General features: G+C 38.4%; 1 protein-coding gene and 1 long non-coding RNA gene across 8 annotated transcripts in view; one reads left to right on the forward strand and one right to left on the reverse strand.

The window, feature by feature from the left end:
• The window catches only part of LOC148151837 (uncharacterized), a 61559-nt gene that overhangs the window by 24353 nt on the left and 22466 nt on the right, over positions 1-14740 (forward strand). Inside the window, exons 2-3 of the long non-coding RNA XR_015759818.1 lie at positions 2682-2810; positions 8002-8088. This is a non-coding gene — a long non-coding RNA (uncharacterized LOC148151837). The remainder of the gene's footprint in view (positions 1-2681; positions 2811-8001; positions 8089-14740) is intronic.
• ccdc171 (coiled-coil domain containing 171) overlaps positions 1-14740 on the reverse strand; it is a 265898-nt gene that overhangs the window by 20965 nt on the left and 230193 nt on the right. For 6 of the 7 annotated variants that reach the window (XM_087995453.1, XM_043717546.2, XM_043717537.2 and 3 more), the window contains one exon: positions 7906-8058. In XM_087995453.1, the coding sequence (XP_087851579.1) occupies positions 7906-8058 (153 nt within the window). Of the gene's footprint in view, positions 1-7871; positions 8059-14740 lie in introns of all 7 variants that reach the window. The other variant, XM_043717507.2, reaches the window with a different exon arrangement.

Below are 14740 nucleotides of genomic sequence, written 5' to 3' on the forward strand. Positions count from 1 at the left end.
ATCGGATTCCACCTTCAAGCGATGTGGAGACTTAACGGTTGGATTGGTTCTTTCATCTGGCACTGCAGGTTATCTCTTATTAAGCTTGCTAAACTGCAGCTTCAACATGGGATTGGGAGGGGGGATGCTGGGGGTGGAATTCCCAGATTTCAAGAGATATCAAATAAGGTCCCTATTATCCCAGGTGAATGATTGGGCTTATCAGGACCCGAGGTCAATATGACTGGACATTGAGACCACCCAGGCAAAATGTCCCCTTATTAATTTGCTGTTTATGGACAAGATGAGGACTGTCATGGAGCATTTTAGAAACCTGATTGTCATTACACAGTTAAAGCGTGAAGAATGATGTGACAAAGCGAGGGTAATTAATATAAAACTTCCCTCTTACTCCCATAGTAGGAATGCCAGGATTAGCTGAGCCATAAACATGAATTGTCCAGTAGGGACCACTTTTGTTATTTTCAGATTAGGGACTTTATACAGAAAAAGACCATACTATTGGTTAACCCCTATAAGTCCAATGTAGAGAGGAGAGTACCTCGGTCCACAGGTATTCGCTCGATTAGTACCCTCTACCATTACTGGGAGGCAGTGTCTTGAAGGACTTTGAAGGGTTCTGCAAGTTCTGGACTCAAGAACTGGGAGTAGAGATCTTGACAAAGGTATGGGAGGACATTTGGGAGAATGTGAAAAGGATTTTGATCTGTATTAGAACGTGGGCTGTGCAACTAAAGGTTCTCCACAGGACCTATTTGGCTCCAGAGCGTCTTGTGAAATTTAAAAAAAGGAACGTCCCCAATGTGCCCCAAATGCAAAATAGGTATTGGTACTCTTACCCATTGCTTATGGTCGTGCCACAAGCTTCACAGATAGTCGGGTGCTGTAGCAAATGTTTTCGAGTGGATTTTGGGAACCAAAGTCAAGGTGAATCCAGTAAATCTCCTCCAGGGCCTGCCAAATCTGCCTTCTTTAGATGAGCATGGGAAGACACTCTTTAATATTCTTATATAGTGTGCAAGGAAGAACATCTTGGAAAATCCCCCAGGCCTGGCGGGATGGTGCACATTAGTTATGGAACATGTCCCCTTAGGCTTCCTTACAAGTATGGTGCACCAGAAAACAGAACTTTTTCTGTATAGCCACGAAGACTGGGTCTGGCGGGCCGGGGACCCAGAGAGGAAGAATCCCGAATAAATATGGGGATGCCAACTGATGCTCCTGATGATGGGGAACTTTGGTGCAGTTGCGCTGAGTGGTGTCATTTAATTTAACTCAACCTAATTTAATTGAACTTATTTTGTTTAATTATTTATTTTGAATTGTAGTATGGGTAGATTTTTTGTTTTTTTTATTTGTTTTATAGAGTAGTAGTTAGCTTATTGTTGTTGTTATACTATAAGATAGTTATACTATTTTTATTGTAATTTTATGATTTTGTAGAAAATTAAAAATCTTCTTAAGATCAAAAAAAGACAAGTCATCTGCACAATATTACTATATTATAACTGCAGCTCACAATTAATGTGTAATTTTTGCCAAAGTGTGTCAGGTTTATTGCACAGCCTTCCATCTGATGGTTTTACTTGTCATTAGGTTTGCTGGAGACTGTTAATAGAAGATTGAAATGTACTATCAGAACAAAAAGCTACATTAAATTTCTTAGTAGTGATACATTTAACACTGAATACAAAAACAACATTGTGGCAACTTAAAATTGCATCTGGAATTATTGATTCACATGACTAAATTGTTGTTTACCCTCTGTTATTTTGTGTTATTTACTTGATGCAAGGTTGTGAAAAATTATTGAAAAATATCTACAGGAAATATAAATTATAAATTTGGCAAATAATAATCAAACATTCTCCATGGATAACTCATCATTTTAGATTGCATAAACCATTTCACCAATGTGGCATAATATCTATTCTTCATTTGTGAAACATTTTTATGTCTAGATGTATTGTAGCTGGGTTTGAAGGACAAATGGTCCGAAACTACTTTCCAACTGCCATCCTATAACTGAAATAACAATCTATTGTTTTTTAAAGTGATGGAAAGAAACATAACTCTCTACCAATTACAGTGTGTTCTGATATAAAGAAAAAAGTCTGGTTCTCGTGCAATCTCGTGTTATAAGAAAATTGTACAATTACCGCGCCATTTAAGCTAATGGGGCTGGAATAGGATTATAGCCAATACAGGGTCAGGAAAATTCGCATCCTCCAAATAATGGTCTAAATTCTTCAATTGCGTTAAAGCCAATTTGCATTGAAGAAACACGCATTATAGCAGAACCGACCGTACTTTAAAAAATTGGCCTAAACATTAGGAAAGCATCAAGATGTAATATATCCATTGCATTAATAGAGTTATGAGAATATCTCAGAGATCATTATATCAAAGAGTCAAATGCAATGGAAGCATGCAACTTGTGGCATTTACGATTACAAAGTTTCAACTACTGGATTCGAGGCTTTTTGCATGACTATCCAATTTAACTGATATTAGCTACTTTTCAGGGATTATTTTTGCTGGCATGGATATCTGAAGATAGTAATATTCTGGGAAAGTTCCAACTGAGAACTCTCCAGGTTAAGTTGGATGCCTAGCTCAATGAATAATGCTACTGCTTTGAAGATATCTGATCTCCTTGATGGTATGCTTGTGTATTTCAGGTTCTATATAGAGGCCTACATGGTGCACCTATTTTGCACATATAAAAGAAGTTTCAATCCTTTGCCCATTGTCCAAGTTCTTGAATAGCTTTCATGCTTCTTTTACTGGTTCCTGCTGAAACCTTACAGGTAAGTAACCTGACCACCTTTGATCCTGAAACTTGTAAATTAGCTTATTACTCTTGAACAACAGTCCTGGTCTATGTTTAGAAAGTTAAAATCACTTGCCATAACCACCGTATTGTTCTTACAGGTAATTGAGATCTTCTTACAAATTTGTTTCTCAATTTCCTGCTGACTATTGAGGGTCGATAGTACAATCCCAATTAAGTGATCATCCCTGTCTTATTTCTCCGTTTCACCTAAATAACCTCCCTGGACAAATTCCCAGGAATGGAGCTAGATGAACTTTGGATCATTCAGGAGGCTGAGGGGGTGATAGAGAGGAGCTATAGGGAGGTAGTCACACCAAAGTTACAGGATAAAGGTAGCTGGGTGACTGTCAAGAGAGTAAAAGGGAATAAGCAGACAATGCAGGGATCCCCTGTGGCTGTTCCCCTCAACAATACGTATATCGTTTTGGATACTGCTGCAGGGGAGGCAGGGGGTACTTACAGGAGAAAGCCACAGTGTCCAGGTCTCTGTGGTTTAGAATGGAAGGGGGAGAATAGGAGGGCCACCATGATAGGAGATTCAATGGTTAGAAGAACAGACAGGAGATTCTGTGGTCGCAAACAAGACTCCTGGGTCCCAGCGCCAGGGATGTCTTGGATCGAGTCTACAGGATTCTTCAGGGGGAAAGTGAGCAGCCAGAAGTTGTGTTACACATCGGTACCAATTACATAGCTAGGAAAAGGGATAAGAACCTGAAAAGTAAATATAGGGAGTTAGTTTGGAAGCTAAAAGAAAGGACGAGCAGAGTAGTAATCTCAGAATTGCTTCCAGTGCCACGGGGCTTGTGAGGCTAGGAACGGAGAGCGACTGCGGCTGAACACATGGCTGTATAGCTGGTGTAGGAAGGAGGGCCTCAGATATTCCTGAAGAAGGGCATGTGCCCGAAACGTCGAATCTTCTGTTCCCTAGATGCTGCCTGACCTGCTGTGCTGTTCCAGCAATAAAGTTTCAGCTTTGATCTCCAGCGTCTGCAGACCTCACTTTTTCCTCAGATATGTCAATCATTGGGATACCTTCTGGGGAATGTGGGAGATGTACAAGGAGAACAGGTTGCACCTGAATTGGAGGGGTACCAAATTCCTGTGTGTGAGGTCTGCTAGAGCTCTTTCGGAGGGTTTAATCTAATTTGGCAAGGGGATGGAAACTGGAGCTACGGAACAGAGAATGGGGTAGCTCAGAAATTGGCAGCTACAGCATGCAGAGAGGCTGTGAGGAAGGACAGACAGCTGATAGTGCAAAGTTGCATTCAGTGTGATGGGTTGAAATGTGTCTATTGTAATACAGTAAGTATCAGGAATAAGGGTGATGAACTTAGAGCATGGGTCAGTACTTGGACCCATGATGTTGTGGTCATTACGGAAACTTGAATATTACAAGGGCACGAATGGTTGTTGATTTGGGGTGGCATGGTGGCTCAGTGGTTAACACTGCTGCCTCACAATGCCATGGACCTGGGTTCGATTCTAGAATTGGGCAAGTTGTGTGGAGTTTGCTCATTCTCCCCATGCCTGTGTGGGTTTCCTCTGGGTGCTCCTGTTTCCTCCCACAATTCAAAGATGTGCAGGTTGGGTGAAATTGCCCATAGTGTTCAGGGATGTGTAGGTTAGGTGCATTAGTTAGGTGTAAATGTAGTTAGGTGAAAATAGGTTCAGGGAATGGGTCTGAGTGGGTTACTCTTCAGAGGGTTGTTGTGGACTTGTTGGGCTGAAGGGCCTGTTTCCACACTTTGGGATTCTATGACTCTTATTTTATTCTGATCTTCTGGGATTACTGGAGATCTTCATAACAAAACCTGCAGACCTAACAAACGTATTGGACAATGTAGTTTTCTTACCTCCTACCTTCTTGGAAATATTAGTAAAATGTTCATGGCACAACACTGTAAAAGCAACTGACCACGTAGACTATTACACAAAAGGCTGAACCCTTGGCGCTCATCAACTATATCTCCAGAACTAAATATTCTGTCAGACTCAAAGGAAATCTGGCTACCAGAGATATAAATCGCCCTGGTTTCCTGATCTGGAATGCAACCATTTTTATCAACTGTTAGTAAGGGAAGCAATTGGGGTTAATGGCAAATCGAGACCTGCAGCTGGCTGTCAATTGACCACTTACGGGTATCTATTAGTTGTGGGGTGAGAGGGACCTTCTCATTAGAAATCAATTGCTGAGGTGGTAGGAAGAGGACAAATGTCTTTCCAGGGCCAACTGTTCAATAGTTTGCATCTCTTTCCACTTTTTTGCACCTCCAGAGAGGGAAAAATCACACTCGAAGAAGTCAGAGTAGAAACATGTTAGAAGAACCTGTGCTCGTTATGTCATCTTTCGCTAATAGGTCATGGAAGATCACAGCATCTCTACAGTGTGGAAACAGGCCATTTGGCCCAACAAGTCCACACCAACCCTCCAAACAGTAACCCACCCAGACCCATTCCTCTACCCTATTAGTATATATTTACCTCTAACTTAAACATACCTGAACACTATGGGCAATTTAGCATAACCAATTCACCTAACCTGTACAGTTTTGGATTGTGGAGGAAACCAGAGCACCTGGAAGTAACCCACGCAGACATAGGGAGAATATGCAAATTCCATACAAACAGTCACCCAAGGCTGGAATCGAACCCGGGTCCCTAGTGCTGTGAGACAGCAGTGCTAACCACTTGTTTTGATCTTATCAAGATATAGGGAGGATAATAAAGCAAGAACATTTGTGCATTCTCAAAGTCTAAAAATGCCAAATGATATTTTTACTTCAAATCACAACTTTGCAATCCTTTTTTGCACATGAAATGTTATTTGGTCACCTTAGTCCACTTATCAATAAAGTGCTTAAAGCTACCATATCCATTGATTCTGAAGTTTGCATGTGCAGTTGACTTTAAACCTCTCATCCTGACTTTCAAATGTGGTTTAATGCCACATTCTGTTTGGTAGCATTCATGTGAAGTACGTTAATTAATTTTACTACATTAAGAGGACAATATAAATGAAAGGTTTTGCTGCACTGTTCTATGCAGAAATCCACATTATGCGCTACAGCTTTGCAAAGAACTTCTCGAAGCCAGCCATAAATTTGGTTTTTAGTAGCTTGAATTTGTGTCTTTTGTAATATTTTCCTTGTTCTTTGATCATGATCATAAAATAGAATAAATTTCCAAAGGCCTATAGCTACAAACTAACAGAAAGCTACTATGAAGCAAAGCACGGATTATTTGAACGTGTTGAATGTGAACAGCGTGCTTAAAATTAATTTTCATGCTATGAAATATTTATTATTTGCAAACTAATAATATGAAATAGAATTTTCAATATACCAAAATAGTGTATTGAAGTTGCCTTGCAAGGCACAATTTTTATGAACATCCCTAATTCCCGTTCAGGTTCCAATAGCTGTGTTTGTTTTATCTGTATACCTCAGTAAAGTATACCCCATAGAATTCTCTTAGCAACTAAACTAACCAATTAACTGGTCTTATTTTACATCCAAGATGACAAAATCAGCAATTTTTTCCATCCAAAAAATGTCATTTTAAATGACATTAATCTTACTCCATTTAATATTTAATCTTCAAAAATTCCATCCCATTTTCATTTTTGACTAATATTTGGATCTAAGATAAAAAAAACTTAGACTTATTTCAAGAACAGAAAACACACTAGTCCAGACTTTGCAGTAGTAATGATGGTGAAACCCTCAGCATTCAGTATAATTACGTCACTGAAGCTATTAGCAACTTCTATATGCTGCAGAATAATGGTGAAATCTAGAAGTTACTGTGAATGAATTCACATTATTCCAGAAGATGTGCTGTTGAGGCATCCCAGACTACTGTTAATGAAAATTAATTGAAATCAATAAACTCCCCCACTGTTGCTTAAAAAAAAACCTTATTGAATGAGGTGCAATTGGTTTTTAATGTTTTATCAATTTCGTATTTACTGTTAAACACCCTCATTGGTCCTGAAAAGTTATTTTTGTATTTGTAAATGTCAAATTTCACATCAGCCGATGTATGATGACCATCGTTTGCTATAAACTAAGTAAATACCTGTGTTTATTGCAGCCATTTTGGATTTCAACAAAATATGTTTTAGTTTGTCATTATATATGTACTGTGAAAAGTTAATAAACAAAATTCAACTTTTTTTTTACAAAGTTAACCTTTTCTCATGAAAGTTTATGTATCTTTATTTTAGCTTCTACCTTTATCCAGTTATAATCATTTAATTGAATTTTTTCAGATAGTAAATGTAATTGATATTAACTTTGTGGTTTTGCTGTGTAAAAGTTTTAATATGACTGGCTGGTTGCCATCACTGCTTCTGCACATCTGGAGACCTCTTTGTCCTTTGGCAGATTAAAATTGAATAGAAAAGTAAAATGTTGCAGAGATTGCTAGATCTCGGTTGTCAGCTTTATTTTGAGGTCAACAGTGAGCATTGTGAGACTGGCAGACAACTGGTCTATCCAAGATCAGGCAGTTGAAGAGAGACTTATCTTGCAGTCTATCCTACAAGATTTTTCAAACAAGCATTAGGTCACTCATTTGCACAAAGGACTGAAAGTCTGCTTCGGATGTAAGTGCAACATGCCTAAGTTTTTTCAGCTTTTATTAACATGGCGGTCTTCCCACTTCCGGCTTGTAGTGAGCATCCACTTCCTGCTTGCTGAATTTGATGGATTAGAAGTTCTTAAGTGTAGCTACATGACTGAATTTCATGCTGGTTTAATTATTAAGAACCTAACAAAACATAATTTTCTCCAGAATGTTGTTTGAAAAGTGATTATATTGCAATGGAAAATGTCCATGCATTTTTTACAGTTTTTACACGAGTTAATCAAAATTAATGTCTTAGTTTGTTAACTTTTCAAAGCACATATATAATGACAACCAAAACATATTTTGTTGAAGCCCAAAATGGCTGCAATAAACACAAGTATTTGCTTAGATAATAGCAAGCGATAGTCATCATACATCTGCTGCTGACAATTTAGGGGTGACCTACCTGCAAAACATTGTGTGTGAAAACAGACACTTACTGGAACTAAGCCATTATTTTCACGCAGGCATGCAGTCTGAAGTTCTGATTTGAGAGCTGCAATGTGTTTTTGATGTGAAGTGATTTCTGTTTCCAGAGCAGTAACCCTGGAGCTAGCCAGCTGGTAAACGTCCACGAAAGTCTGGGTTAAATTCTAGTGAAACAGAACAAAAGAAAGACAAAGGTAATTATCAACAATGACTAAGCTTATACAAAATATTTCACGAAGCATTTGATACAGCACATTTTTACTTTTTTTATTGAAATGACAGGGTTTGAAAAATAATTCGACCCCCAGTTCCAAGTTGTAAACAACAACATTCTGCTAATATCCTTCACATTGATTATATCACTATTCATATAAGCAAAACATTCTTTTTATTGAGATATGTGATTATAATATACAACACACAATATAGCATTATAGTATAGGAATATCAGGAGTCAAGGTCCTGTAATCTTCTGACAGAAAAACAGTTATAATCGACAATCTCATAATGTGACTGAAGTGTCAGACCTGAGCATTTTAATATAATGCTTTATCCTGTCTGTGAACCACACAGTGAAACAATTTTTCTCATCATTTATAAGCTTGGTAAGTTATTAGTTTTAAAGTGGTATACAGCTCTCAGAGAATAGCCTGACTATACCATGTCAGAAAAACAGGAAATAAAATTCTGTTTATGTGTATTATGGAGAACTGCAGTCCCAACTGTATACTATTGATCAGGCAAGATAATAAAGTTAACTGCAGAAGCGAGTCAAAATGGTACAGTAGTGCTGGTAACTTTATATCCACTCATTACTATAATACAGTTGGGATTAATGGAGTTCTTCATAACAGGTAAACTATATTTCGCTCTTCAAAGAATTGTTTTCCCTTTGGAACTTATCTACTTCCCAAAGTGTAACAGCAAAAATTATTTTCCTAGGCTTGTTAAGTACAGTACAGTACCCCCTGACTGTGCTAATTAGAGGCTACTCCACCTTTGGTGCTTCTGTATTTGAAATCATGTACCATCACCCAAGGTAAAATTAGTCCAGCTAATAAGTATATGTTGTATTGCCATACAATTGGCACTCTTTTGATATATACAGATCAAAATCATTAAAAGGAATGTTTATGTAACTTTAAGCTGGAAACACTGCTAATATAATGATTACACCTGGAAACAGAAATTCCTCACAAGTGTGGAATGTTATTTTATGAAGTATCATGTACAACAGTAGACCACAATTGAAGAAAAACACAGAAGGGAAGCCTCTATTTCATTTAGTTAAAAGGCAAAACTTCATGGAGAAAATAATAAATAGCTTTTGCCTTAATTATTCAGCAGAATAGTAATTTCAAACAGTAGTGCAGTCAATGATTAAACAGATCATAAATGTACGCAATAATACAAAGTGTCCACATGCAGATTGCACAATAAGTTAGGCAATGAGGTCCTTCCATAACTGTGCTCCACTAACAGATTGAATGATAACAACACCCTTCCATGGCTTGTTTCTTACACAATTTCATCAGCAGCACTCTGTCCATGATCCTATTGTCCAACATATCATTATATCTGAGACTCTTTCTACAGTTTGTTGCGAAGCATCTTTGAAAGGGTCAAGCACTTGGAAGTTTTGCTTTAGCATCTTAACATAAAGTCAAAGAATCATGGGATGCAAAGAAAACCATTTGACCCATTGAGCCTGTGTTTGCTCTTTTGTAGAACTATTCTATTAATCCCGCTTCTCTGGCTTTTCGCAAAAGCCCTGTAATTTTTTTTTCTCACTTTCAAGTATCTAATTCTATTTTGAATGCTGCTATTGATTCTACTTTCATCACCCTTTCAGGCAGTGCATTCTAGATTCAGCCCATTAAGTGAAAATGTTTTCTTCATGTAATCACTGGTTTTTTTGCCAACCACCTTACATCTGAATCTTCTGGTCATCAACCTTCCTGCTACTGAAAACAATTTCTTTCTCAGTATCTGATCAAGACTCTTCTAGAGCCTACACCTCTACTAAATTTTCCCTCAATCTTGCTGTTTAAAATGGTAAGTACCAAAGCTTCTCTTCATCCCAATCACCAAACTAGTAAAACTCTTCTGCACATTGACCATGGTCATGGCATACTTTGTAAAGTGTGGTGTCCAGAACTGAATGCAATACTTCAGCTGAGACCTAACTGGTATTTTATAAAGTATTTCTTGTTTTTGTATTCTAATTCTCTATTAATAAAACCCAAAATTATACTTTTGAAAAATATTATTTTCAACTTGTTCTGCAATCTTCAGAGATTTGTGAACATACACCCCAGTGACTCTGTTCCTGACTTTGCTTTAACATTATATCATTTTGTTCATTACATGTCTCTCTATTCTTCCTGCCAAAGTGAATCAATTGACACAGTGTTGAATGTCATCTGCCTAGTTTTTGTCCATTTCACAAGCTTGCTTATGCCTCCTGAAGTCTGTTACGATCCTCCTACTTGTGTACTGAATTTGAATTTTGTCTGTCTATAATGTTTAAAATTATGTTCTGTATGTCCAGTCCATGCATATTTGCCAAATAAGCAATGTTCTCATCCTGCTCCTGAAAAACCCACTGTATATTTACATTTTTCTAAACCACTGCTCTACTTTTTTCTGCCCCAGGACGATTTGTATTCAGTCTACAAATGTCCCTTTAACCCCATGGGCTTCAATGTGTTTGTGTTGAAGCTCCAGTTTGCCTAAGTGTTCACTGTATCAGTTCATTGCTGGCATATGGAGGGTTTGTACAAACGAGCTGATAACATTGCTTGGACCACCTAGCTCAAGAGGGTCAGTCATCAATCCCTCTCTCTCAAACAGCTGTGGCATGTTTGATTTCTTTATAATGAAAGCATAATTTACACTCCCTCACCATGCCAACAGTCTTGCACAGAAAAGAATGATATACATAAGCAAGAGTGGATTCCTGTTCACATACCCACACAGCAACAGACTTTACATATAAATTTTCCAAAGTATGCTGTTGGTGGCACACGCACTATTCACGGCTGATGCCATTTGGTATAGCAACTCAGGAAAAACAGCAGTGTAGAACTGCTACTGCACAGCCAACCATTGCTTCTGATTACTGCTGCACCTTAGAGAAATGGGGATGCATTGTGACATACAGCTTTGCTTATTTATTTTAGTAAAATTCTACAGTAAAGTGATTAGCTCCTAGATGAGATCCATGTGATCTAAAAGTCAAGACAGCAGCAGCCTTCAACACCACTGACAGCAAAATATTAATGGTTATCTACCCTGCAAACCTTTTTAGAACATATTGCACACCTCAGTCAAAGTCTATTTACACTAGCCATATAACTGTCAATGACAGAGTAGACACTCTATATAGAAGTGTGGAGACATGGCATATTGGTAATGTCACTGGACTAGTAATCTAGAAACTCAGGCTAATGTTGCGACGACATGATTTGAAGAAGGAGGTGAAATTTGAATTCAATAAAATTCTGGAATAAAAAGTTGGTCTAAAGGCAACCATGCAACCATTGGTTCATTAATGCTCTTTGGGGCAGAAAATCTGCCAACCTTATCTGGGCTGGCCTACATGTGACTGCAGACCCAAATAATGTAGTTGACTTTTAACTGATGTCTGGGCATTTAGGAATGGGCGACAAATACTGTTCACAATCACTAATAAGGAAAAAAACAATATTCATTGTTTTCAGAGCCTTTTTTACTCCCAGACTACATTCTGCTAAAAAGTATGAATGACAAATATCAATGTATTGCATATAACATTTCATAAACTTTGACATGCATATATTTATTTTTTGGCTGCATAAATATCAGAGCAGCTAGAGATTGAGCAACAGTGGGAGACAAACAAACAGTACCAGAAGACAGGTACAAAGGACAGCTGGCTTGTACTGTGGGACTTATAACTGTAATGTTAGTCATAGAAGTGATTGTTGGGTGGCATCTGGTGGATGGTGGCTACTGATGACTCTAGCTATTTGGGTATTAATAGTGATTGGCTGATGATTTCCATTCTCCCATTGCTAGCTAGTTAGCTGGTTTCAGCTACTCACTGGATAAAGTCAAAGATGCAACAATAAAGTGTGATTTGTATGTATTAATTTTACAGTGTGCTTTTATAAAACAGAGTTGTAAACAATCATAAAATATTTCTGTAGCTGTAAATGGCACAACTCAAAATGTAATTTTATATCAATAATCACCTCTTTTGTGTGCTCTCATATCAAATGAAAATAATTCTGTGAGATGTACAGCATACTGTCTTTGAAAGTGATCACATCATAACTGGTACTTTTCACACCAATGGCCACAGAATGCTTGTTCTTAAATTGAAATCTTCGGTACTCTATTTCCCTTGCTCAAGTTTTTAGTAATACTCCAAACTTTGCAATTAAAGACAGTACTTCTCACCTCCAGTAAGCTATATTCACTTTTTTATTGTTATTCCTTCACAAATAAGTTTACAACAAATTTTTTTATGTTTGACCATTAACAAGATAAATTGGCCTTTCGACTTAGACCATAGTACATAGAATGTCACAGCACAGTATAGGCCCTTCGGCCCTTGATGTTGCGCTGATCTGTGAAATTAATCTGATGCTCATATAACCTACACCATTCCAACATCATCCTTATGTATGTCCAATGACCATTTAAATGCCCTTAACGTCGATGAGTCAACTCCTGTTGCAGGTAGGTCGTTCCATACCCCTACTACTCTCTGAGTAAAGGAACCACCCCTGATATCTGTCCTAAATCTATTATCCCTCAATTTAAAGCTATGACCCCTCATGTTAGCCCTCAACATCTGAGGAAAAGGGCTCTCACTGTCCACCCTACCTAACCCTCTGATTATCTTATATGTCTCGATTAAGTCACTTCTCAACCTTCTTCTCTCTAACAAAAACAGCCTCAAGTCCCTCAACCTTTCCTCATAAGAACTTCCTTCCATACCAGACAACATCCTAGTAAATCACCTCGGAAATCTTTCCAAAGCTTCTACATCCTTCCTATAATGCGGTGACCAGAACTGTAAGCAATACTCCGGGTGCGGCCTTACCAGTGTCTTGTACAGCTGAAGCATGACCTCGTGGTTCTGAAACTCAATCCCCCTATCAATAAACACCAACACACCATATGCCTTTTTATCAACCCTATCAACTTGGGTAGCAACTTTCAGGGATTTATGCACCTGCACACGAAGATCTCTCTGTTCATCCACACTGCCAATAATTTTACCATTAGCCCAGTACTCAGCATCTCTGTTACTTTTTCTGAAATAAGCTACCTCACACCTGTCCACATTTAACTTCATTTGCCACTTCTCAGCCCAGCTCTGCATCTTATCTGTGTCACTCTGTAACCCACAACATCTTTCGGCAGTATCCACAATTCTGCCTACCTTACTGCCATCCACAAATTTACTCATCCATCCTTCTATGCCCACAGCATAGATCATTTATAAAAATGACAAACAGCAGTGGCCCCAAAACAGATCCTTGCGGCACACCCACTGATAATAGAGCTCCAGGATGAACATTTCCCATCAACCACCATTTTCTGTTTTTTTTCTGCTAGCCAATTTCTGATCCAAACTGCTAAATCACCTTCAATCCCAAAACTCCTTATTTTGTGCAATAGCCTACTATAAGAAACCTTAAGCAATGCCTTACTTAAGTCCATATATACCACATCAACCGCTTTACCTTCATCCACCTGTTTTGTCACCTTTGCGAATAACTCAATAAGGTTAGTTAGGCACAATCTACCCTTCGCAAAACTGTGTTGACTACCCCAATCAAATTATTCCTTTCCAGATTATTATAAATCCCATCTCTTATAACCTTTTCCAACATCTTACCCATAACCAAAGAAAGGCTCACTGGCCTATAATTACCAGGGTTGTCCCAACTCCCCTTCTTAAACAAGGGAACAGCATTTGCTATCCTCCAGTCTTCTGGCACTACTCCTGTTGATAATGATGTCATAAAGATCAAAGTGAAAGGCTTTGCAATCTCCTCCCTGGCTTCCCAGAGAATCCGAGTATAAATCCCATCCGGCATAAGGGTCTTTTCTATTTTCAAATCTTCCAAAATTGCTAAAACTTCCTCTTTGTCAACCGTGATCCTACCTAACCCAGAAGCCTGTTTCTCTGTATTCTCACTAACATTGCCCTTTTCCAATGTGATTACTGACAAAACTGACGTATCCATTAAACGCTTCTCCTATGTCCTCAGATTCCACACACAACTTCCCACTACTGTCATTGATTGGCTCTAATCTTATTTTATTACTGATATACCTATAGAAGGTCTTAGGGTTTTCCTTGATCCTATCCACCAACAACTTCTCATGCCACTCCTGGCTCTTCTTAGCCCTCTCTTTAGCTCTTTTCTGGCTAACTTATAACTCTCAAACCCCTAGCTGAGTCTTTATGCCTCATCCTCTCATGAGCCTTCTTCTTTCCATTGACAAGAGTTACAACTACTTTAGTAAACCATGCTTCCCTCTCTCGACAACTACCTTCCTGCCTGATAGGTATATACTTATCAAGGACCCGCAGTAGCTGTTCCTTGAATACGTTCCACATTTCAAGTATGTCCATCCCCTGCAGTTTCCTTCCCCATCCTATGCAACCTAAATCTTGCCGAATCGCATCACAATTGCCTTTCCCCTGTAGTATATACCTATCCCTGCCCATTGCTATTGTAAACATAACTGAATCGTGGTCACTATCGGCAAAGTGCTCACCTACCTTCAAATCTAAAACTGGGCAGGTTTTATTCCGGAGTACCAAATCCAATATGACATCGC

Source organism: Chiloscyllium plagiosum, unplaced genomic scaffold (genome assembly GCF_037043375.1).
Source record: "Chiloscyllium plagiosum isolate Xiang-an unplaced genomic scaffold, Cpla_swu_hap1 HiC_scaffold_2, whole genome shotgun sequence".
In the NCBI taxonomy this organism is placed as follows: domain Eukaryota; kingdom Metazoa; phylum Chordata; class Chondrichthyes; order Orectolobiformes; family Hemiscylliidae; genus Chiloscyllium; species Chiloscyllium plagiosum.